Genomic DNA, 26,817 nt, shown 5'->3' on the forward strand with positions numbered 1-26,817 from the left:
TGCTCTTTATAGAGTGGAGTGAAAGTCAGTCTGAGTGAGAGGAATGGGATGAACACAGGTGAAGGAAAGCCAGAGGAGATGAGGCAGAACAAAATGTGGATGGTCTTGATTGTGCTCAGGAGCGCATAATCCAGTAAGCCATGAAGTTTTTGGTCTTTGTAGTAAAATAACTGAAGATGTCAGTTAAGTGTATATTGTCAGGAAAGCTTTTCTGTGTTTCTCTGTGTAAAATATTGAATCCTGCCAATGTCAGTATACTGATGTAGATAGAGTATTGGAGGAAGGTGGCAGGGGTTATGTTATTAAAATGTTTTTGGACAGAAATACAATACACTAAATAGTCAGTGTATTATAAAGCAGTGCTGTTCTATTATTTAACCCATTTGAGGTCAGTGACAGACATAGGAGTTCAGTGGCAGTTGTGTGCTTATCTATTGAGAATTATAACTGAAAAACAAATGTCTGGTACAATGTCTCCCCCTTCTGGTAGAGCTGATGGATGTAATAGTTAATAAAACGAATCGACATATTATACATAATCACATATAGCAGGTGTCAAAAAACATCATTTCACTCAGTGTTTCATAATAAGGTTGATGAGATAAAAACCAATCTTGATTGACAGACAAAATGATTTTATTAAAATACATGCTTTCCTTATAGGTTGTTTAGCTTAAAAGTTACAGTTTCCAAAAATCCATTGTTTATGATAAGTGAGGACTTAACTATATTTTGTAGACAGACTATAAAATCTAAATTTGGGATAGGCACTGTTGTTGAGTCATAAGTTGAAGACCTAGTCCCAATTAGCTGAAGTGCCCAGATTTTTCATGTTGATAATCATTAGATTGGATTTAATCTTAATAATCAGAAAGCTGTAATTTCAGTTGATGTTATTATTAGCAAATAATAAGTGAGACTTTTAATTGTTACAAAACCAAAACTTCAGTGTATGTATTTCCTCTTCTCTGGATGGTTTTATGGAAAGATGCTGAGGAAGCAGGTGGGGACAGTGTCTGAAATGTTTTACTTCTTATTATCTTCATTCTCCTTTCATATGCTCTCAACACTTGCTTGTCTCAACTCTCACTGTCTCTGAAAGCGTCCCTAATACCTTGGCGGTGTTAATATTTTTCCACCGTGGCTTGTGCATTGCCCAGTTAAAACAGGCAGTGGCTGTCCTTGTTGACATTCCCAATATCTGCTATCCTTCTAGGCTCTTAAAAATGTTTATTGAGTGACTGAATGTATGTTATCAAAGTATGGGTGTAGCAGGAAACATTCCCCACTGTATTTTCTGATTCTGTTGGTAAAGATAAGAGAGTTGATGGAATTAATCTGAAAACAAGGACTGTGAATATTTTTAAATATTATTTCAGGGTTATAAAATATCTAACTATTTGTATCTTTATACTTTTGAGCTCCTTTTGTAGGTTTCTTAGCCCCTTACCTATACAATTTTTCAATTAGGACAGGTAACTTAGAGGATATACACTGTTTTATAAGATGTGTTTGTTTACTCATCTTTCTAACTGCTCAACTTTTGTTATTCAAAACTGAACGTTTATTCATTTACCATTTGTTTAATAATCTCTTTAATTTGGGGTGTATATATTTCATAGCTTGAAATGATCAGTTGGTGCTCACCCACCATCAAAACTAAACTATCACATCAACCCTTTCTAACCCCTCTCTGTCACCTGCTTCCCTCTGGTAACCACCATAGTTTGTCATAGAATCTAACAGTTATTTTTGTTGTGTTTTGCCATTTTGATTTCTTTAGGTACTTTTATTTCATCCAGTAGTTGTCTTTCACTTTCTGAATTCACTGACCCATTCAACCTCAACTTCCATCCATATTGTGCAAAAGGCACAATACCGTATTTTTAAATAGCAGGGTATTGTTCCAGTGAGTATATATCACATCTTCTTTATTCAGCAAGAAGATTGGGAGAAGTTATATACACATCACTAGTCCCACAAGGACTAGTTAATTTCTAAAATATATAAAGAACTCATACAACTGAAAAACATAAACAACCCAATTTAAAAAATGGGGAAAAGACCTAAATACTTACTTTCCAAGAAAGACATACAGATGGGCCAATAGGCACATGAAAAAAAACAAAGTTCAGTATCACTTTTACGAGGGAATTCAAAATTAAAATCATAATGAGATATTATCTCACCCCTGTGAGAATGGCACATATCAAAAATGCTGGAAACAAGTGTTGGTGAGGCTGTAGAGAAGAAGGTACCCTCATACTATGTTGATGGCAATGTAACTTGATCCAGTGGTGTGGATATTACTTAAAATTCTAAAAAAATACAAATGTTCAGCTTTTTAGTAAACTGTTAAAACAGATTAGGAAAATGAACTTCTCAAGCCTGGTTCCTGAGAGGACTGAGCTGGAACAAGACTTAGGACTATAAAGAATCACTACCTTTTTGTTAGGTAAACTTTCCCATAATTGTTCTGATAAATAGATGTTGCTTGCCCATGCTATAGTGATGTGTGGGAGCAGCAAGGGCAAGCAAGTTTAGGGGAAGGTTTTGTAATGTTAAGACTTCAGGGAACTTGACTGAGATTAAAGTTAGAGGCAGTGCTGTGGTGATCACATACTCTTTCTTTACCTTTTTTTTCCACACCCACAGAGTAAGCCACTCCTGAAATTATGTAGAATCAATCTTCTCTGTCCAGCAAAGTGATAATAGCTTATCACACTTGTTACTTGTTTCTACTGTGGATTGTGTGAGTTGTGAGGTTATCCTTGGCAACCTGGCTGAGAAATGTGAATTTAGGCAATTAATGCTGTAAGAGCTTTATATCTCCTTAGTAAATAATTGGAACACTTCAGTGATTCTTATACCATTTTGTATGGATCAGTTGATATAATCAAAATGAAGACTCCATGAGGCCAAATTTCTGTCACTGTGTAAACCTTGAATGGACTATTCAAGGAGCAGCTGCTCTTGTGGCTTTTCTGATTCTTAGAGATCACAGGTGGGTTGACTAAGCTGTGGTTATGCTTATGACTTACTCATTCTACTTGAGCAGGGTGGGTCATCAACAGCTTCTCTGGAGCATCACGGTCCTCCTTGTAGTTGGCCGACACCAATGTCCTCATATAGCTTTGATTCCTGACCAACCTGTTGGTTTAATTTCTCCATGGAGACCAGTGTCTTGGAAGGGCAAATAAATACAGTTTGCACCTCTAAAATCTGTCAAAATCTTACCAATCATAAATTTTGTACTTAGTAATTAATAGTGTTAGGAAACATTAGTAATTATTTTGCTTTGGAGTAGTGGAAGAACTTAAACACAAAACCCCTAGCAAAAAGCAATAACCAAGAAAACATTAGCCACATCCCCAGGAAGCATCCATTAGAGATTTTTGGGGGTATCTGTTACTCCAGCAACCAGGGGCTCACAGTTTGTCAGTAAGTTGGACATTATAACATGGACTTCTCATTGGTGAGAGGGCAGGATTACTGGAATTCTTCCTCCTTGTCCTGAGCTATTATTTTAACTAGGTAGTAGTCCTAATGTGGATATGTCCTGGTTGACTCAATTCTTATTGCTGTGCCAAGCATAGGAAATGATAATTCCACTTTAGGAAGTATCCGTATTTTGACAATAAATGATAAATTAATGAAATGGTCAGATGTGCATGATTGATCGAATTGAATGTTCTGTTAATGGCAAGAATTTTCTTTCTCCCTTTCTTCCACTCCCCTCCTCTCCCTCTTCTCCATCTTTCTTTTAATTAATTAATGTATTTCCCCTTACAACCCTCTCCTATTTCTTTGTCCCTTTCCCTCCCCCTCCCTTAACATAAGAGCCCTCAGGATATTTATTAAGGTCCGTTGGAATTTGGAAGTGATTTGCGTTATTGAGTTGTCTGCTGTGAAAATGTCCACTATCTATTTTTATAATTCTGGCTTACTTTGCTGCACATACTTCTCTCAGCTTTACCCAGTTTGTTGAATGTGTCTGCTTTTCATCCTTTCTTAGGATTATATAACACTCCATGGTGTGTATATACCATAGCTTCTTGATCAATTGTCCATGGATGGAAATTTTGGCTGTTTCCATGTCGTAGCTATTGTAAATAATGACTTTATAAACACTGGAACATATGGGTTCTTGTGTAAATGATTTCGTATTCTGTAGATACATGCCTGTGAGTGGGATTGCTGGATCATGTTATGGTTTTATTTTTAGCTTTTATTTATTTTTTTTTTAATTTTTTTTTTTATAGAGGCATGCTTTATTTATTTGTTTGCTGGTTTGTTTGTTTTTGTTTATACATGCACTGGGTACAGTCAGAAGTGCGGGAGGGCGAGAGAATTCACCAGAGCCAGAGCGGGGAGCAGAGCAGGCAGAAGGACCGAAGTACACTGCTGAGGGGAGCAGCGGGCGGCAGGAGAGGTCTGCGCGCCATGTGGGACCCTCCTTTGGTGGCCGGGGAGCAGCCGGGGATCGAACCGGCGCCGCAGAGGCTGCGGGCAGCTTCGCAACCCAGCGCTCAACCGCTGCGCCACCGGGGAGGCCCTATTTTTAGCTTTTAAAGGAAAATTCAGATTGTTTTCTATAATGGTTGCCCCAGTTCACATTCCCACCAGGAGTAATAGGTTTTGTTTTCTCCAAATCCTCTCCAATACTATTTTATCTATTTATTTATTTGTCTATCTATCTATCTATCTATCTATCTATCTATCTATCTATCTATCTATGAATATGTGCCATTCTCTTGGATGAGGTATGGCATCTTGTTGTGTTTTTAATCTGTACCTCTCTTATTAGAGTAACAATGGACATTTTCTCATACATCTTTTGGCCTTCTGGATATCCTCTTCGGTGAATTGCCTGTTCATATTTGCTGCCACTTAGATTTTTTATTGTTGTTGAATTGTATGCCTGTTTAAAAAAAAATGTATCTTGGATATTTCCCTTATTAGTTGCATATTGTGCGCATGTTTTCTCCCATTTAGTAGGGGTTTGTTTAATAATCTTGTATTTTATTTCACAGTATAGAAACTTTTTAAACTTCAGGTAATCCCAATCATTTATTTTTGCTTTTAATTTTTTTGCTGTAGGGGTCAAATCACAAAAAAACCCCTTATTATTAATGTCTGACCTATATTGCCAATGTTGCGGTATTATATCAAGATTTTTAATCCATTTGAGTTTACTTTGTTTATAGTGTTGTGATGATCCAACTTCATTCTTTTATGTGTGACTTAACGAATTTCTCACACCATTTATTAAAGAGACTGTCTTTTCCCCATTGTGTGGTCAACACTGTTTTATCATAGATTAGGTTCTGTTGTGTACATGGATGTACTTCTGGGTTTTGATTCTATTCTGTTGATTCATATTTTTGTGCCACTACCATAATTTTAGTACTGTTATTTTAGAGTAAAATTTGAAGTCAGATAGATAATGGGATACCTACATTTCTCTTCTTTTTTTCTCATTGTTGCCCTTGCAATTTGAAAAATATTGCTGGGATTTTGGAGATTATCTTAAATGTATGTATCATTTTCGGCAAGATAATCATTTTGATTATATTGATTCTCTCCATCCATAAGCATGGGATATCCTTCCATCTCCTTATGTCGCTCTCTGAGTCCTTCAGAAACATCTTACAGTCCTTGTTGTGTAAGTCTTTTATCTCTTTTTGTAGTTTGATTCTGAGGTATTTAATTTTTTGGAACAAATCATAAATGGAGTTAAGTTTTAATTTCTTTTGCTTCTTTTTCATGGCATATAAAATGTTATGGATTTTTTCTATGTTGATTTTTGTAACCTGTCACACTGCTATTTTCATTGTTTCTAAAAACTTTTTGATGGATTGGACTCTAGGAATTTCAATATATGATATATCACCTTCAAAAGTATTAGTTTCATTTCTTCTTTTCCTGCTTGGATTCCCTTTTTTTCCTGTGTTTGTCGGATAGCTGTGGTCAAAACTTCTAATACTAAGTTAAACAAAAGCGGAGACAATAGGCATCCCTGTCTTGTCCTAGATCTTAAAGGGAGATCTTTTAGTTTTTCACCATTGACTATTATGTTGGCTGTTAATTTGTGGTATATGGGCTGCATTACATTGAAGTAGGTTCCTTCTTTTCTCATCTTGTTTAGAGTATTATAATAAATGGGTGCTTAATCTTATCAATTGCTTTCTCTATATCTATTTGTATTATGATTTTAATCTTGACTTTTGTTGATATGTTGTATTACACTAATTGATTCATATCAACTAAACCATTCTTGCATCTCTGGGATAAATCCCACTTGATCATGTTATATAAGCTATCTTTCATACATACCCAATTATTGTGGCTTGTGTTGAGAACACTTCTCTATTTCAAATGCTGCTTTATTTGCTATATTGACATAGTTTATTTGTGTTCATAGCATGTGGTACATAAATAATTAGGATTGCTTTTGGTAGTGTCTGTTGGGTTGTTGGAAAATTCATGACATAGTGTTTCTTTGAAAAACATAAGAAAAATGCATCATGACTTTTCCAACAATTCGATATAATATTTCGGTTCAAACCTGAGCTTTTGGAGCCAGGTTGCTGAATCACAGATCCCAGCAGCAGCCTTTCTGACTTTGGGGTGTTATTTACCCTCTTCATCTCTGAAGTGAGGTAGTATTAGTGCTTCCTTGGGGTCATGTCATGGGAATGAAATGAGTATATAAGGTCAGGTGGTGGGAATACAACTTGGTCCCTATTGAATACACAATAAACACTTGTTATTTTTATCTTATTAGAAAATAATCATTCATTGTTAAGTGTATTAGAAAAAAGTATAAGAAGGGATTGGGAAAGAGCAGGATAATCAGGGTCTTACGCGATAGTGTTGTCAGTTTAAATTCATAACATTTGGTTTATTTTGTTCTCTCAGTCTGGCACACAGTATGTTTGCTGTACTCCTTAGTTCTTACCGAGGAGAGCCTCAGAATGAACCTCACCAACATTCCGCCTCCTCCACCCCTCACCCTGATCACAATCCAGTGCAGCACCAGGCAGGGCAGAGACCTGGCTTGCCCATCAGAGACAAGTGCATATTGGCATGATTGGGTGTACAGCTGTTAGTGGGAAAGAAAGAAGCAGGATTTCCTGCTTAGGTGCCTGCTGATGCTGTACACTGAGTTTAAGGACCTGGAGGTACCTTGTATGGCGTGAAAGAGAAAGTGATGCAGTCTGGCTACTTCCCTAGCTTCTCCTGTCACCTAGTTACTTCCTAACCATTGACAGGTGTGCCTAGGTTTCCTTACTTTTCAATTGGATAATAGTAGGATAGTTACTATAGCTGGGACTAAAATGTATACTATTTGCAGAGACCATATTACATTTCAAAACAGGCACCTAATGAAATGTGTGTGTGTGTATTGGCTTCATGGAAATAATTTATTTTTATCCTTTTTGTGTTTATGGAGAGAGGTGGATATGAAAAAATTGCCTTATGATTTTTGTAACATTTATTTTTATTTATGCATCAAGAACTGGGGTGGAGGCCAGGTGTGGGGGTGAAAGGGTTCACCCCAGAGACAGAGTAATGAGCTGAGCAGGCAGATCTGCTGAAATACACTGATGAGGTGAGCAGCGGGCGGGAGAGGAGAGGCCAACTGTGCTATATGGCTTAGCTCCTTGGCTGGGGATTGAACTCATACCATCGCAGTGGCTGGCTATAGCTTGATAGCGCTGACTTTAACCCCTGAGCCACCAGGGAGGCCCCTTCTGATATCTGAATTGATGATTAATTCTCTATCCCTTCCCAAATCTATTTAGGCCTTATTGCTATCTAGAGGCTTGTGTTTCTATATTGCTTGAAATCTTAGTCCTAATATTCTTTCTGTCTGCAAATGGTTGAGGAGTATGTATCAGCTTTCTCAGTATACACTATACTATCCCAATAGATTTGCTTGGAATCTTAACAATTACTTGCCATTTTAGAAAATCATTAGTGGTAATTATTATGGAAGTCGCATTTGGGTCATAACTGTTGAGTTTGAAGCTGTTGAATTCATGTGATTTCAGGTATAAATGCAAGCACGTGATACTTCATGTTCAATGAATGACGAATCTCATAAATATTTCTAGTATTTGCATATTACATTGCATTTTATTTTATAAATTTCTATTTTTCCTTCGTGTTATGATATGGGTGCACACACACACCCCAATAGACAGTCCTTGATTTTACAGTTCTGACTTGCATCTATTTCTGTTACCTTGATTTTGTTAAATACCAGTCTCCCAGCAACAACTGTTTAAATTTTAGTTTTCACAGTATGTTTACTGTGAGTGATGGCATAAAGTACCAAGTTTGCTGCTAGCTCTCGCAGTTCACAGTTTACTGTGTAAATAACACACCTGCATCACACTGAGTGACTGTGACATCTTTCAGGGTCTGTTGTGATTGGTCAGTGGCATACCTGCTCTCAATTCATGCATAAGCAGCCAAGTGTTTAGTTGTGTCACCTTACTTGCCAGTTGTGTCACCTTGCTTGCCAGTGAGAAAACCCACGGCATTCTACAAAACAGACAATTGGAAGATTTGACCATCAACAATGAAAGCGTAGCAAAGAAATGAAAAGTGGTAACAGTGCATTCAGGTCAGATTTCAATGTTATTATAGAAGAGTACCTGAATGGCAATGTTGAGCCTCTGGATGTGCAGCGAGGGAAAGTTCAGTGAGGCAAACTTACCTACCACCCCCATGAAGGAGGTGTGGTGGAAGAATGAGTCTGAATCAGTTAAATCTAGTTCTACACGTTATATGCTTATCCAGACATGAACACATGTAAGTGTGTCCAGAGTATGTTGAAAAGTCTTCTATATAACATTTAAAACTGGACTTATACTTGGAGATTAAGACCAGGGAAATCTGGTGAGTATTCTAGACCCTTGTTCTCATGCTGCAGCAATTTAGGCTCAGTATTGGTTGATTGCTGAGAACTGCTGTGCCCAGATTCAAGCCCCAGAGAGTCTTTCACTTTATTCAAAGAGAAACTGGCCACATTAATCTTACTAAGAATGCTTGCCTAACAAAACTGTTTAAAATAAGGGAAATTCCAATTTAGCTTATATATTGTTTTCAAATGGGATAAAGAATTTGTCTAACAGAAGTTACATTTTCCTTTTTTAAAAGTAATTTTACATGATATCCTTTTTTTGAAAAAAAATTTTACACGATATCTTATTATGGTTTCAAAAAAAAAAATGAATGGATATTTGAAACAAAAGCTGCCACTGAAATGCCATGAGTTTTTTTTTTCCCCCCTGAGAAATGAAATAAAAACGTTAACACTGACAGTCTTTTTTTATTTTAATTATTGAAGTAACATTGGTTTACAACTACTGTATGATGAAGGGGAAAGGTCCAGAGGACCTCAGCTGTGTATCACCGTACCACACCCCAGAGCACCCATATCCTCCCACCATATACCATTGGGCTGTTCCTTCTTTGTTATCATGCCAGTCCTTCCACTAAATGAAAGTTATTTTTTTCCTTTTTTTCAAATGTATATTTTACATCATTTTTCTTTTCTTCTTCTTTTTTTTTTATATAATGTTTCCGTTCTTTTCTCAGGTTTAGTCCCCATAGAATTTTCACCACCTTTGCTTTATTTATTTATTTTTTTTAATTTTCACTTTCTTTGCTTTACTCTTCCAATTTTCACCCATGCACCATCACCATAGCCCCTTGTGCGCTTCCCTCCCTCATTGTGAGGGAAGCCTCTTTCTCCCCCTCCCCTGCAGATTGTCTCTGATTTATAGTTGTCTGTTTAGTTTTGTTTTGCTTTGTTATATTTTTTTGTTATGTTTTGCTTTGTTATTATTTTTTCCCTAATGCCTTATTTGTTTACCCTATATTCCTCCTATAAATGAAACCATCCGTTATTTTTCTTTTTCCTTCTGACTTATTTCACTGAGCATAATCCCTTCTAGCTCCATCCATGTTGCTGTGAATGACATTGGTTTATCTTTTTAGAGTGCTGAATAGTGTTCCATTGTGTATATGTACCACATCTTCTTGACCCAGTCATCTGTTTTTAGGCATTTGGGTTGTTTCCAAGTCTTACCTATTAGAAGCTGCAACAGACATTGGGGTACAGGTATTCTTTTGAATTAGTGTTTTTGTGTCCTTTGGGTATATCCCTAGTAGTGGAATGGCTGGGTCCTGTGTCCACACAGCTTTCCATAGTGGTTGGACCAGTATGCAGTTCCACCAGCAGTGTAGAAGAGTTCCTTTATCACATCCTGGCCAACATTTGTTGTTGCTAGGTTTTTTTTAAGAGGTGCCATTCTTACTGGTGTAAGGTGATATCTCTATTGAGGTTTTGATTTGCATTTCCCTGATTATGAGGGATGTTGAACATTTTTTCATATGCCTGTTGGCCATTTGCATTTCCTCTTTGGAGAGATGTCTTTTAAGTTCTTCTGCCCATTTTTTGACTGAATTGTTTACTTTGTTTTTGTTGAGTCATTTGAGTTCTTTGTATATCTCTGTGATCAGCCCCTTATCAGTTGTATGGAGGGCAAATATTTTCTCAGTAGGGTGTCTCTTTGTTTTGGTTAATGTCTCTTTTGGTGTGCAGAAGCTTTTTAGTTTAATGTAATCCCAGCTGTTTATCTTTTCTTTCACTTTCTTTGCTTTGAGGAGATGAGTCTTTAAAGATGTTACTGAGATGCATGTCTTACAGTGTTTTAGCTATATTCTATATATTTTGTGGTTTTAGATCTTATGTCCAGATTTTTTATCCACTTTGGGTTGATTTTTGTGTATGGTATGAAGTGGTGGTCTACTTTCATTCTTTTGTTAGTGGTGGTCCAGTTTTCCCAGCACCATTTATTGAACAAACTGTCCTTGGTCAATTGCAAATTCTTTGCTCCTTTGTCAAAGATTAGTTGTCCATATATGTGGGGCTTTCTATTTGATTTTATTGGTCTATGTGTCTGTTTTGGTTCCAGTACCACACTATTTTAATTGTTTTGGCTTTGTAGTATAGTTTGAAGTCTGGGAATGTGATACCTCCATTCTCCTTTGTTTGGGTCAGGAGAGCTTTGGCTATTCGAGGTTTTTTTGTGGCTCCATATGAATTTCATCAATATTTGTTCTAGGCATTTTTTGAGTTTAGTTTTAGTATTGTTAGTTCCTCTGTTTTGTTTCTATATAGTCCACATATGAGAGAAATTATCCAATGTTTGTCTTTCATACTAGTATGATCACTTAGCATAAAGTTCTAGCCATTTTGTTACAAATGTCAAGAGTTTCTTTTTTTTCCTTCTTAATTCATTCTTGTATATGTACTACCTCTTTTTAATCTACTCATCCGTCTTTGGGTACTTAGGTTGTTTCCATAACTTGGGTATTGTAAATAGTGCTGCGGTGAACATAGGATTGTATGTATCCCTTCAAAATAGTATTTTTGCATTCTTTGTATATATGCCAAGGAATGGAATTGCTGGATCATGTGGCAAATCTCTTTTTAATATTTTGGGAAACCTCCACATGGTTTTCCATAGGGTTTGGACCCGTTTGTATTCCCACCAACACTGATAATCTTCTGTTTGATCTTTTCATCTCTGATAATAATTTTACATACTTTTAATCCATAGATAAATTATATTTTATTTTTAATTTTTCTGTGTATTAATTAGGAAAGAGCAATCAATATATGTAGCAGTTATGCATGAAAGTCATGCGTTGTAGCTATAGTTGTTTTAGTTTTTGTTCTTTTTACATCTGTAAGGTAACTTATCATAGATTTTAATTATACTTTTCGAGTTTTCATCTTACATTTTTTCTAGGAAGTGCCAGGACCTTTTTTGGGGTGTGTGTGTGTGTGTGTGTGTGTGTGTGTGTACATTAGCACTGAAGTTAACTGAAGGAAGACTGCAGGAAGAGCTAAGCCTATTACAGTTTAGTTACAGATTATTAAAAGAACACTTGTTCTTTCCTTCATGAAATTTGCCAATAGATGGTGATAGAGGGCTACATGGTATGCTAAATAGTTATGTATCTATAAGATGATTGTGTTATGTTGATATTTGAAATTTTGTTATCTTAAAAAATACTTTCATTTCCACTTTTAGAATTCCCTTAGAGATATTCAAAGATAGTTTCAAATGTCTTGTTAGCATAGTGTTGTTGTTGTTGTTTTTATTTGGCGTTTGCCTGGTAAGTAGTTATTGACTTACTAGCTAACTTCTTGTGGTGTTTTGTTTGGGGAGGAGAAATCTCCTTTTATTACTTTAAGTGGTCTCATTTCCTTAGGTTTATTTTGTTCTTATTGTATTACTTTTCCCCACAGTGATCATAAAATTTATGTTTAGACTGTGCTTTTGTGCATAAACATGTGCACCCACACAATTTTCTCTTAGCTATTTCATTTTATGGATTTTTCTACTTACCATTCCCTTGAATCATTAGTTGAGAAAGAGTATACTGACACACTATTTGGAAATGAGAATAAAATTATATGAAATGTATAGTGGATATAATAAAATTAATAGACACTGAAAGATTTTCTGTGTTAGTTTCTTTGAATGTTTTCTTTTTTGAAATTATCTGAATATATTTCTTGTCTGCATAATAGAAAAAATAACTGTTATTTATTGCTAAAATACTGAAATACTGAATAAATAAACAGGTTTAATCCAAGAAATCTAAGATTTCAGATTATTTCCAAACTACCAAGTAGTTCTTAAGAAGAAATCAAATGGTTTTTGTTTTCAATAGTAATGCAGTATTTTTATTAACCTCTGATACAGTATATTCTTTATATTTATGTTATCCCAATTGGCATTATTTTATTTCACTCATGTAAATGATTCATTCCTGTTTAGACTGGATAAGTAATTTTTGTGACCACAGTTTGGGCATTGGTATAATATACAAGCAGTATATTTTACTTGATTTGTTTTTCTTATTTTTTAAATTTTGTGGCATTTTTTTAAAAAAAGGGAAAAATGGACTTTTTTTTCCTAATTCATTGTTTTAAGATGACCTATCCACCATCATATTAAATATGCTATGTAGTTGTTAAATTTTGAAAACATTAAAATCAATTAAATATTTTAAAATGAGAGGCAATATGTGTTAAAGACCTTTTAGACGTAAGTCCTAAATTAGATTATTAAATGAGGTCTTGAGGTACAGAAATGTTTGGTAAATTCCAGGGTGTCAGAACCATTTGATTTTATGAAAGATCATAGTTTCTTAGTATTGGGGTTTAAGATGAACATGCATTGAACAGCATGCACACATAGATGCAGACATATACACATTCACATGCACATTCACATGCACACACACGGTGAAGTGGGTATCATCAATTTTGAAGTTTTTGACTAGGAGCTGTGATGTAGTGAAGAAAGGGAAGGGTGGAGATGATGGAATACATTCTATTTGAATATATTTTCCCAGCTGTGGTATTGCTCCTCCTCTTTATATGAAGTAGTTATAATTCATCTTCAACATTATGGAGAGTGTGGAGAAATGTATTAGCTTTTCAAGCTGCCTTTTCACACTAGCTATTTGAAAACATGGCTGTCTTGACCTAGTTAGTGTCACACAATCGAGGGAGGAGTTGCTTATGCAAATGACTAAGTGAGTTATGTATTAATTCATAAATTAGTATGTCTGTAGGATTGATGGCATTGGAATCTTAATGGAGAGATTGATATTTTGATAGAATTACTTAGATAATTCTTTTAACCCCATTGCCACTTAACCCCATTGCCAAAGTTGACACCTACTAGATACTTCACAGTGTTAATTATTGTTATGCTAAGTTATTCTTGTGCCTTCATTTTTTCTCATGTGAACTTTTCAAAATTTGGCACACAGTTATGGGAGTCTTAATAAAGTATCATACTGTTTTATATGAGTGTGTGCTCTGTTTCTGTTAACCATATCTTCTTTTTTTATCTGCAAACAAGCCTTCGCTCTTCCTCTTTTAATGCTTACCCAACTCTTATTACTGTGTTTACAGGAATAAATCAGGGGCTTAGTCAGTGTTCAGGCTGCTGAATATTTTGACAAAGAATGAACACACAAGAGTTTATATTGATGGAGAAAATATTTTTTAAGATTTAAAAGGTTACTCTTCTTTTTTGACTTGACATACAAAATGTGTTCTTCATCTGAAGGCTATATTTTTTAAGCTAATGTTATCTCTAATAAGGGTGAGATGTAGTTTAAAGGGAAGATTATTTTACTAATGTTTTAAAATAAAGGTTATTAAATGTTTTCTTGTTGAACTATACTGGATTATTATTATTACTATTTTAATTTGAAATGGGCAGGTTTTGTAGGAAAAGGAAATAAGGCGCTTGCACAGACACAAGCGGGCAGAAAGAGCTGCAGCTGTTGCCTTGCAAAGGGAAAAAGTTTGTGAAAGAAATGCTGCCAATATACTGGATTATTAAACAAGCCCTCACATTCTTTTTTCTACTCTTCGCACATGAAATTTTACAGGCAGCACAGGGGTGTAATAATGGCAAACATAAACACAAATTATTCAATATTATTATTTTAATATTCAGCCACATTATGCTCTCTGAAATAATTAAAGTTTAAAATCAGTTAATTGACCTTGGTCTTTAAAAACATATTGATTAAAAATATAGTTAAATATTTTCCCACCTACCTCCACTATATGCAAGTTTTTTTAATGTTCCTCAGACATGGAAACATACGGCGTAGGTTCTAGATGGTTTGTAGATAGAATAACAGAGGCCTAGCAATCAATATTTACTTAGTTGGGTCTGCAGTAAATGAGCTGTGTTTTCTTCCCAAATCTTAAACCTTAGGTCTAGATAGGATTCTGTTTTCTATACCTTCTGTTTTCTACAAAAGCAGCCTCAGAGCAACAGCATTTCCTGGAAGACAGTGGTAGTGTACCAACCTTACCATGGCTTTTTCAGTCTCTGCAATCTTCTCCTTCAGCTTTGAATCATGAGCCCTGTTTCTCAGCCTCACATTACCTGTCATTGATCTGAGTTTTTAGTATGCCTTAATGTTTACTGATTTTTTTTTTTTTAGTTCCAAATTATCCCCAAATTTCGTACCATTTTTATTTTCTTTTTACTCATATTTTGATGGATTTAAACGAGGATAATCAAAAGAAACATTTATTTACACTTTGTACACATTGATTTTTTTTTTCAACAAATGGGAATACCTAGTAATCTTTAGTTGCTACACATCAGTGTAATCGTAATATATGCGGACTTCTGATCTTCTGACACTTTGTAGGGATCTGATGCTTTCACTCCTGGTTCTGATGTTTGATTTCTTGAACAGCCTTCTTGAAAATGACTTACACATGAAAAAGTAAATTATTGGATCTAAGCACACATTGCATGCAGACAGGAAAAGTGTCATTTCTTTGCAGTAATAAAGGATTTTATGTGCAGATTCATCCAGAAGTTTGTCTAAGTGACTAAAAGTAAAAGGAATTCTGCACAAGTGGTATGGTAGAAAACAGGTAAAAAACACAGCCACTACCACTCTGATACTCTGGTTATGTTTTCGCTTTCGGCTTGACTGGCTTATGAATTGCCTGCTAGATTTATGGATGTACCTTGATATGGCAATGTAACAGCCAATCAGTATCACCAGCACAGCCACAAACAAGCAGCTGTTGACATAAATGACTGCCTTATGCCATTTGACTCCCAAGGGACTTTTAAATTTCATGCAGTCATGGACATTTTCTGTAGTAGGTTGACCATTCGTTAGAATGATGTTTGGCAAGGACAGAACAGCCATGGTTACCCAAACACAAATGGATAAAACCTTTGTAAAGGTTATACTATACATGCGAGAGTCCCCAAATGGCTTTACCACCTTCAGATAGCGGTCAATGCTTATTAGGCCAAGAAACACGATGGAAGTATACATGTTTGCATAAAATAAAACTGAAGTGTATCTGCAGAGGATAAATTTGAAGTACCAAGGTCCAAATCCTGCATCATGGACTATTCGAAATGGAAATGTCAACGTCATTATGAGGTCAGCAACTACTATATTTTTGAGATAAAATATGAAGCTGGTTTTATTCCTAATGTGGAAGAAGATCCACACTGCCAGGCCATTCAGCAAGATGCTGGCCACAAATATGATGAGATAAAGTACAGGCAAGACAATTGTGTCAAACTCGGTGGTGGTGGTGGTGTTTTTTCTCCATCCATCGCTTGTGTTGCTTGGAGCATGGTTCCCATGGCCGTGTAGCTCGTTATCTGTGGGAGAAGCAGGGAGACGTCACTCCGGTGCTTCTGCTCATGCCCCACAGACTGCCAGGCTCGCGTACTGGCTGAACTGTTACAAATTTGGATGAATTTAAAAATGTCTTGAGCAATTGAAGACCCAGGTTAGAGCATTGTTAATGTTTTAAACGGCAAAATACTGATGGCACTACCCCATCTCTGAGCCCCTGCTGAATGGAAACCTCTGAGTAAAGAGTAACTTTTCTGGTTGTACATTAACCTTTTGAAAATGAAAATGAATATACCCATGGAAATGGTCTAATTTTTAATATGGCGTTTGACATAATTACAAATAGAATCAACAAAATCCGGAGGCAGAACATTGGAATTTCCTGTAAAAAGAAAATAGAATGACTAGGACGTGGTTATTGTTTCATGGTAGTGTTTGGCATGCTGTCTGAAATAATCTTTTCTCCTCTCAGTTTTAAGCTGCTTAATCACCAAAAACAGGGAAAGTAAAATCATGGACGTTTCAATTTTTTTGAAAACTGATGACTGACTTTTGAACACTTTGGAACCTTTGTTAGTAATAGAAACAAAAAAGAAGCAATTATTCTTAATATTTAAGTTTATTATCAAGGAGGACAACTTATTAAAAGTAATTGTGAACTGTTATATATTTTTATTTACAAGGCTAGATTACCTATCGTATTTATTATATAAAATTTTGACACATCTTGTGTTTTTGGAATGTTGTTAAAAACTTATACCACAATTCATATAATCTGTGAAATAGATTTTGACTATTAGATGTACATGGCAGCCATAAAAACAGCCCCCTGGGTGTGCTCTGTAGGGAGATACATGCAAGGGCAGTTCCAGGTCATGGCTCTGCATTCTTGCTGATGTCATGCTCCCCATTCTCTCCTCCCATACAGTAACCAGCCCCAATAAGGGCCCTAAAATTATCCTGTTCCTAAGGCAGGAGAGGTTCCTCTGCTGAACAACTTTGGCAGGAGGACTCAATATTTCTAGGCAAAATCTTGTTGAGACTGCAATTCAGTTTGAATCTTCCTGCCAAGACCCTACTTCCTGCCAAGTCTTCCTGCTTGGACCCCACTGGTCCCACAGGGACCAGACGTCATTGGCATCTGCAATTCCTTGTTGGCATGCCGTCCAGTCATGTTCTATGGTCTGATTTTCTTGAAAATCTGAACTGTTAACGCAATTTGAAAATGACCTTTTTGGATGTAGAGTTATATGGAAGGTCATTTCTGAATTTTCACTCCTCACTAATATTTGTAATTGCTGCTATGTTTTGGTATGATTTTTTTTCCCCCAAGGTAACAGCATGAACTTAGCCCTCATTTCCCTCCATGACAGGCAGTATAGTATATATTTTGGTTCCCTTCTTTTAAGAAGTAAAACAAGGGGCCTCCCCTGGTGGCACAGCGATTGAGCGCTGGGCTGCGAGGCTGCCCGCAGCCTCTGCAGCGCCGGTTCGTTCCCCGGCCACCAGCAAGGGTCCCACCAAAAAAAGAAAAAAAAGTAAAACAGGGAAGATAGTTTTGATGATTATAATCCAGAAACAGGTTCTTAAATTGCTGCCTGAAATTTAAGTATAGGCTCTTCTTGAGTAACCTTGCCTCTAATTCTTTCCCTTTTATTCACTGGTACAAGTGTTTTTAAAAACTGGTTTTCCTGGCTTAAATATCCTTACACAGGCTAGTAATTTATACCTGGACTAGCCTGTTACGAGAGCCCCACATTATCATTAAGCTTTACAAGTTTCAAATGCTTGAATGAGCTGCCATCTCTGTGACTGTTGCTAATTTGAAATATTGTCCTGAACAGTATCAGTATCATTCAAGCTTATTTTGATTTACTGAAGTTTGCTCTCTTGGCAGCTTCTGTACCACATGATTCACATCAGTGTCTGTACCATTAAGAGCTTCATAACATGTGCAGTTTTGCCTATTTACTAATAATTTTAAACTATTAGTAGTCACTTTCATTTAACCTATTTAGAGCCCTAGGGAAAGCAGAGAGAGGTCAAGGATAAGTATTCCATCGAAGGGACGTGGCATGAGAAGGAACCAGTTACATCATCTCCTGGAACCAGAGCTGTGCTTTGTCACTTTCTTATGAATGATCTTCAGAGCCATTCTACATGTAAATAGAATGGTTCACAACTGCAATATACTAGTCATGGAGTATTTCAGCTCTCAGCATTGGCTCACTGCATTTGCCATGAATTCCACTCCACAGTGGTGGAATAGAAGAGACCAATGCTTCTCAAGATTGGTTAGGGATTATGCGTCCATTTAGTATATAATAATATTTTAAAGTTTTAAGTGTAAGAACAAATACTCTCATTAAATGATTACTGATTAGTGATGGTTATTACAGATGGAGTCTTAAATCAGAATGTTAGATACAGTCTCATAAATAAATAGCAAGAGTGAGTGGCCTCATTTCACAGTGGTTACTGAACTGTCTTGTGGCTTTGAGAAAGTCTGGCATTTGGCTTATTGATTATGTCATTTGTACTACTTGCTTTCTTAGTTTATATGTGGGATTAGCATTTTGGAACATAAGACTTCTTAATTCTGTGGGATAAGTCTGGGCTTGGTTATTATTTCATTTACAAATTCCACATTTACAAAGCAACTCACACAAATTAGTGGTTAAAGTCTGTTGGGGTTATTTTATGAAATAATATGGTAGCACAGAGGAAAAGAAGGTCATTGGGAGATATCTGTGTGTTGCTGTGGAAGACTCAAAACTTCATATAAAGAGTTTCATCTGACTAATTTGTTTTAAATTGTATCTATGCCCTATTCTTTTCTGCCAGTTAATACCATCATTTCTCCTCTTCTGTGTCACTGCGCAAAGCATTCGCAAAATATTTCTCTGCACAGTGTTCCTACTCAGGAGCAATTACCATTAAATGTGAGTGGTTTTCCTCACGAGGCAGTTTTACCATGTTTTTCACTGTCAGTAAAGAACTTGGCAAAGTTAAGGAAATTTTTAATGATAGGTAGCTTAGTGATTCAAATATGGTAAAGTATAAGCTATTTTTTTTTACAGTGCAAAGGCTATTTTCTCACATACTTTTTATTACAGTGCCATTTCCTGTATTATTTAATGCAGAACATGACACAGAGATATAATTCAAGACAGAAATTCCTTGGCTATTCTCCCCCCTTCCCAAATCCTTTTAAATTGAAATTATTAGTAAAGGCAATGACTTAGTTCCATTGTAAATGATCATTTTCTACCAGTTTATGTGAGAATGGTATTGTGGTATGTATTTGGAAATAAGGATGAAGGTGGGGTCTGTGTGTGTGTTTGTGTGTGTGCGTGCGCTGGAGACATGCATGGGGTTTGTGGCCAGATATAGCTGTAACCACATGTGACAATTATTTTTGGACAATGTAGACAAAGTGCATTTTCATCATTATAGAAAGTCTTATTTGACATTGCTGAATTAGTCACTTTGTGACTTTGTAAAATGGAATAAATAGTTGCCTCTTTGCTGGATCTCCCCACAGTTAAATGCTCTGCTAGCATTATTTCCAGCACAGTATCAAGTACTTAGGGGTTCACTCCCTTTCTTAGGGGTACTGATTACAATTTGTCTCAGTAAGAACAGTCCTGTTATGAATGATGGAGTGGTGAAGAGTCTTGGCTCTTTTTCTCTTGGGGAAGCTACATTAGCTTGCTGGGGTATGCCACCCTCTATCACAAAATATGAAGTTCTCACCAATATGAAGTTCTCATTGCTTTACCTGCCAGGTAAGAGTGAAATACTAAAGTAATGCAAATGACCAGGAACCACTTCCTTGTCCTTGCTGCCTTTATTCAATCACTTTTCTAAATAGTCATAACAATAGTAGCTACTGCCTTTGACCTTTTTGGAAACATCAGTGAACTTGGTTTAGACTATTACACCTGGAAAGTAATGTGCACTTTAGTTTGGGCATAGAAAAATTTTGACATGTTATTTAATCTCATTTGTTTTTATAGATAGTCTCTAGATGAGACAAAGTTTAAAGCAAAAGTGAAAGCAAGTAAACTTTGTCTCAGCAACCCCATCCTCCATATTTAGTGTTTTATACTTAATGAAAGGCCAGGCTAAATGCTGGTTTATTTTGTTTGTTCGTTCAGTGACTGATAAAATCCCAAATTTGCTACATAGTATAAATAATAGCTATTGATCAAGTAAGTTCTTAGTATTTTTTTTCCAATGGCTTACCTGGTAATTTTGCAAGTGTCAGGTTGAGCCCCATTCTTTAGTTGTGATGAACTGGAAGCAAAAATACATGTCAGGAAACACTGGGGGATGACTGAGGCATGTGTTCAGCATAGGTTGTGTTATTTGTAGATTTGCTTTCTAGCAGGGGGAAGAAAAACAGTTGGAAAAGAATTTGAATATGCAGTATTTTGATCTTTTCAGTTAAAAATATATATGCCTTCATGATTCAGAAAGTGCATACTCTTTGGATATGAACAACACTATCACACAATAGTTGTCTATTTTTGTGTCCTGTTTCAGGCCACTGTAAAGCATGGGCCATTTCTGTGTTTGCTCCCCATATGAATGTCAATGTGTAGTAATAGGAAAGTTACTTAATCTCTGTGCCTCAGTGTCCTCATTCATGGCATGAGAATGATAATTATATTATACTACAAAATTGTAGCAGTGATTATGTGAAATTGTTACAGGGCAGGGTAAGACCCCAGGACCCCCAAACCCACCCATTCTAAATAGGTTCTGCCATCCTCCACATCAAGGCAAAACATACTCTAGTGCATAAGACCTTTAATGGAAAGTGTGCAACAAAGACAAGAAAAAGAATATAGCTTCCAAATCAAGCACCTGCAGTTACCCGTCCCCTCGTGGGCAAATGCCTAGCCAGACAGGGTTGACCCAAAGCAGGGCCACTGAAACCCAAAATCTTGCCTCAAATATGAAGCACTTCTGGTTGGGGACCCAAAAAAGGGGGGCAGAAATGGCCAGATAATTCTGGAAGGAAAGAGCAAAATCAAGATAAAAGTTGCCATTGTTTACCATCCTATGGGTCTCTCACCCAAATCTGTTTCAACTAATCCAAGACCAAGAAGTAAGTGTTGTTTCTTCACATGTTTTCTGCTCCATGTGCCTCCTCTGGGTCTCCTTTTGGCTCTTCATCCTGCTTCCTTCCTTTTCCCAGTCTCCTCTCAAGCCTCCCCTTCCTTCCTGCTCAGCTCCAACCTTCCTTGGGTGGAGCAGGGAACCTGGAGCCGCCTCTTTCCCTTTTACAAAATATCTATAATATATTTACCCGGGACACACTCAAGACATTTTAACTTCTTTTTCCAGTCCCTACTTTGATCTCATTTTTTTGAAACCTGAGCACATAATTAATTGTGTATATGATGAGACTTAATAGAAAAATGGAAATTGTTTATTTTTTTTAAGATCTAAAATGTTTCATAGTCTCAAATGTATTCAGCAAACTGTTCTCTTAAAGTTTTTAGTTCTGGCTTTACATTGTCCAGCTTTGTCACCTCCATCAGCTTACCTGACCTTTCTTAAAATGGACTGATGGCCCCAAATAATCTCTGTCAGGACTGAAATATTGTTGAGCTTCCATGTATTTCTTAAAGTTTTCACTTAAAAATTTAATGTTATCTGAACATTTGTCTTCTGAGTCTCTATTTTTTTGTGACGACTATATTGTGTCTAATCTCAAAATTTGACTGGGAGCATAATTAAATTGGATTTGAATGATGTGTTATTTGGGCTAGATACTTGAAATTTTATAAGTGAAATTCCTCACATTTTTATAAAGATTAACTGAGGCCATATGTGTATGTGGTGTTGAATGCCCTACAACATTTCTCCCCCACTTCTCCTTCCCCTACCTCTGTCTTTTCTCTGTTTTCTGACTTCCCTCATGTTGATCAAAGATGATCAAAGAGAGAATAAGTCCTGGGAACTGTTTTTGGAAAGTGTATGTGACTAAACTCAAGTGTGCTTGTGAAGGGCTTTACTGTCAGGGAAGTGACACTGTTGCTCATGAAATGAAATCCTGTGAGACTTTCAGGTCCCCTCACTGATATTGCTCATAGACAGCTGCAGAGAGACCCCATGTGACCTCATCCCCGCCCAGTACAAAGCACTCTTGCTAGTGTGAGAAGTTACATTTGCTGAGTCAGCAAGAAAAGAGCACTTTGGAGGTTAAAGTAAAATTTGGAGATGCATTTATTTCTTTTTCTGTTACTTTGTCCTCTTTTGTTCCCCAGTATCACATGAAATTTAGGTAGCAGATTTGGTAGTAGATGGAAAAATTTTTTATTCCCAAAATTTCACTGGTCTCTTTGTCTACCCTGCCCTCCCACTCCAGGCCATAATCTCTTTTGAGAGTTCTAGAACACCTGATCCATGCCTCACTCTGAATCACTGCAACATGCAGTGTATGCTCAAAATGTACTTTTTGGCTAATGGAGCATAGACAATGATTAGGGCTGTTACTGTACCTTCATTTTGGAAGTTGGAGTATATTAAAAGTAAGGTAAAGAGTTGCAACCCCACTCTTTATTAAAGTTTACCAGCATGATTGATTGAAACAATTTTCTAAACTTCATGATAATTGTTGGATTTCAATAAGCCCTTTTTTCTTAAATCCAGCTCTTCATTTCAAATTTCAAACATTTCAAATTTAACTTATGAACACCTCTTTAATTTTATGTTTCTCTGTTCCCAAATAATATGGTTTTTTTCCTCTTGGTTACACTTATACCTTCCTAGAGAACAGTTCAAAAATGGTTCACACCACCAAAAGAGAAGCAGTGTGTATAAGTGAGTGAGACATAAACAGAGGTCATAGAGGTATCGGAGGGTTATTAAGTAAAGAGACTAGGCGAAAAAGCTTTCTATTCAGAATATACAAAAAAATTCCTGTAACTTCCTAATAAGAAGAAAACAATCCAGTTTAAAAATGGTCTAAAGATTTGTGTAGACATTTCACCAAGAACACAGGAAAAGATACTCAACATCATTAATCACTAGGGAAATTCATATGAAAGCCACAATGACTTATTACAGAGTGGTCATAAAAGAGAAAGTAGCAAGTTTTGTTGAGGACATGAAGATGTGGGAGCCCTCATACATTGCTGTTGGGAATTTAAAAGTAGCTATGATTACTTTGAAAAGTTTCCTAAAAAGCTAAACCTAAATTTATCATGTCACCCAACAATTTCAAATTGGGAAGTGAAAACATAGACTTATGCAAACATAGACTTGTATGCAAAAGTTTAACTTAGTATTATTCATGTTAGCTAAAGGTCAAATCAGCCCAAATGTCAATTTATGCATGGATGGGTAATCAAAATGTAGTTCAACCATGCAATGAAAAACTACTGAGCAATAAAAAAGAATAGAATACATTTATGATATGGCTGAATCTCAAAACATTTTGCTAGGGAAAGAAACCAGATACAAAATATCACATATCATTTAGATAAAATGTCCAGGAAATATTCCTCTGTGGAACTCTGATAGTTATCATTGTGGCTTCAATATGAATTTCCCTAATGATAATGATGTTGAGCATCTTTTCCTGTGTTCTTGGTAAAATGTCTATCAAATCTTTAGACCATTTTTAAACTGTTGTTTTTATTAGGAAGTTGCAGAGAGAAGTAAATTAGTGTTTATCCAATCTGCGATGGGAATGGAGATTAACTGAAGGGTGTAAGGGGTGATAAGAACCGTATTATGCTGCATATCTCTATAAATTTGCTAAAGTTAATTTAACTGTATACTTAAATGAAAATTATATGTTTATTTCAATAATGTTAAAAAGGAGAATGTACAAAGGAAAGAAAAGGAATGAAAAGAGGCTAGCAATGAAATAATGGATGCCAAGACCAAGGATAAAGTCTTTAACAAGCACATCCTCTGTCCTCTGTGGAAGAAGGTAGTATATTCAGCATGTCCACTTTCTTAAGTAGGTGAGGAACATTGCTTAGACACCTGTATGATTCATTTATGTGTCTCTTTATTTAAAATTGCCCCCAAATTTAGAGATCCTGAAATATGAGTGATGATTTGTATTTTAGGGATCCATGTTCCCATTCTCTTAATTCCTATTGAAATTAATGGAAGAATTGGGTTTTAATTATTTCAAACATGATATTGAATTTTCTGGAATTAAATTGTTGACCAGCATTGGGAATCGGAGAGGTTTTGTTCTCCTCTGGCCTTCTGAGAGTTTCCTCTTGCCTTCTCCATCTTTATTATCTTCTCTCAATGAAGTGCTACCCAAATTTAGCTCACACTTCCTCATTCTTTCATTTTTTCAGTGAACTTTCTAAGATGAGCCATTCCCTCTATTTCATAGTCTCTCTTAGCCTTTCCCTAAACTTTCAATTCATTGTCTACATTGAAGTATGCTATGTCTGTGCTCCTTAAACTCATCTTTAAACTGTAACTTTTCCCTTCAACAGAAACCACTTTTTGCTTTATCTCTCTTTATAAATATTTGTTTCATCTCTTAGTTGAAAGAGTTTATAACCACAGTACTCTGTTGGGTAGTTCTCTTTTCATCAGTCATTTACTTGGTCTTTCTATTCTTTTGTTTCCTGTGCTTCTCTCCTTGTCTGGCTTCTCCACAGTCATCCTCCAGATGGAGGCTTTGCTAGTCTTGTGTGTGGGCCTCTGGGCTGACCTCTTCTTCTGGTCTTTCTTCTTCTTGCTTCATTTCTCTATCTCTCCTGCTTCTTGTGACTATATTCTTTGTTAATAACCCAGGTGGTTAGACCTTTTTATAAGTTCTCTAACCCTGACTTATTATATGGTAGCGGATTATAATTGCTACTTAAAAATAAGAAGTTATTTTTGTTGTGTTGAAGATCATGGAATGTGGAAGTAAAAAGATGTTGGGTTCTGATAATTAAAAGTTAGCAGTAAACTCTGGGGAAATTTGCATGTAAGAAGTTATTTTTGTTGTGTTGAAGATCATGGAGTGTGGAAGTAAAAAGATGTTGGTTCTGATAATTAAAAGTTGGCAGTAAACTTTGGAGAAATTTGCTTGCCCCATAATTAATTTTTTGATTCATGGGGACAGTAATACTGGCTCTATAGCATTGTTATGAGGTAAAATTAGAATATGTACTTATAAACAAATGCTTTATAAATGTTAGTTTTTGCATGTGTTACTTCCATTATTCTTGACTAAATAAAACTCAAGATCATTTTCATATTATTGCTGTAAGTTAAGCAAACTGCCACCTCTGAGGACATGCCTTATGGTCAGCCCCCTCCTTTTCTTCATTCCCTGTTCCTGCACTTGACTGACCACCTTTCTTCTCCTCTGTCTCTACCTTGGGAATCTCTACCTAGCTTTTCTACCTAACCACTATGTGATCTCTTCCATCAGGGCATCCAGTGAGAATTGTATTATATTCCAGGTTCTGTTATTATAAAGATGAGAAAGGTCAGTTTCTGCCCTGCAGGAGTTTAGAAGCTAGTTGAAGGTCCAGAAGTAAATAGACCACTACAGAGTGAGAGGCTGTGGAAATACTGAGGTGAACCCTGATGAGGGCAAACAGGGAACAGGGGAGTTCCAGGGCACCTGTGACATCTGGCTTGTGGCGGGTTTGCTGAAGGTCTTATTGGAAGGGAACATGTGGAAATGCTGACTCCAACCAAAAATAAGGTGCAATAATCTGACTGGGAAAATGATGATAGCATTGTGGGATGGAGGAATGTGACAAATTTAAGGCTTATTTGGGAATTAATGGCTGTCTGATGTTGGTGATGAGGTAGGAGGAGTGTTAGGTATTTGGCAACACAGCAGGTATTACTTCCTTTCACTGATGTGGGGCTCATGAGAGGAAAAGCATATAAAGGGACCATGGAGTTCAATTTAGGATTTATTGATTTCAGGATGCCTGCGCATTACCCACATGGGTGTGTCTGCTCAGTGTTGAAGATACATAGGTCTGGAGCCCAGGAGTGTGCTTCTGACTAGTGACACAAATTAAGGTCAACAGAAGATCAGTGATAGAAAGAGTAAGAGATGGCCTGTGTTGAACCCACCCTGTAAAGGGAGAAAAGAGAGGACTGGGTTATATGTTTTAAGGAGCAATCCTAGGGAAAGAGAAGAGCATGAAGCATGGACAGAAAGTTGGGAGAATTGATCAAGTGAACTGAGAAGAGTGCCTAGAAGATGACGAATTATGACTAATATTATCCGGCAGGGAAGTCAAGTGACCCGGGACAGTGGAGTGCCACTGTCATTGTGTTGGCCAAGGCTGCATGGGATGTGCTGTATGTGTGGGGTGAGCAGAATAAGGGGCAGAGGCAGAGAACTGATGACAGAGGGCTGAGTAATGCTCATGAGGTGAGGAAGCAAGGGAGCAATTTCAGCCAACTCTATAAAAAAAAAAAGAAAAGAAAAGAAAATGTGCCTGTGATGGAAGGAGAGAGAGGGTAGAGTAGAGACAGATACAGGGCTGAGGGAGTATTTTGCACAAGGTGGGGACTGAGTTTTGTCAGTTTCTGTAGCACATGATAGGTGCACAGTAGAAA

General features: G+C 36.5%; 2 protein-coding genes across 4 annotated transcripts in view; one reads left to right on the top strand and one right to left on the bottom strand.

Moving 5' to 3' along the window:
- Positions 1-26,817, top strand: part of MED12L (mediator complex subunit 12L) — a gene marked incomplete at both ends in the record, with an annotated part of 372,007 nt that overhangs the window by 211,821 nt on the left and 133,369 nt on the right. The gene's annotated exons all lie outside the window — the stretch shown is intronic.
- On the bottom strand, positions 15,229-20,530 carry GPR87 (G protein-coupled receptor 87; the record flags this gene model as incomplete). The annotated part of the gene is made up of 2 exons (XM_084232382.1): positions 15,229-16,271; positions 20,497-20,530. 2 exons carry the CDS (start codon positions 20,528-20,530, stop codon positions 15,229-15,231), a joined length of 1,077 nt encoding a protein of 358 aa, XP_084088508.1.

Source organism: Talpa europaea, assembly GCF_964194135.1.
Source record: "Talpa europaea genome assembly, chromosome: 4".
Classification (NCBI taxonomy): Eukaryota; Metazoa; Chordata; class Mammalia; order Eulipotyphla; family Talpidae; genus Talpa; species Talpa europaea.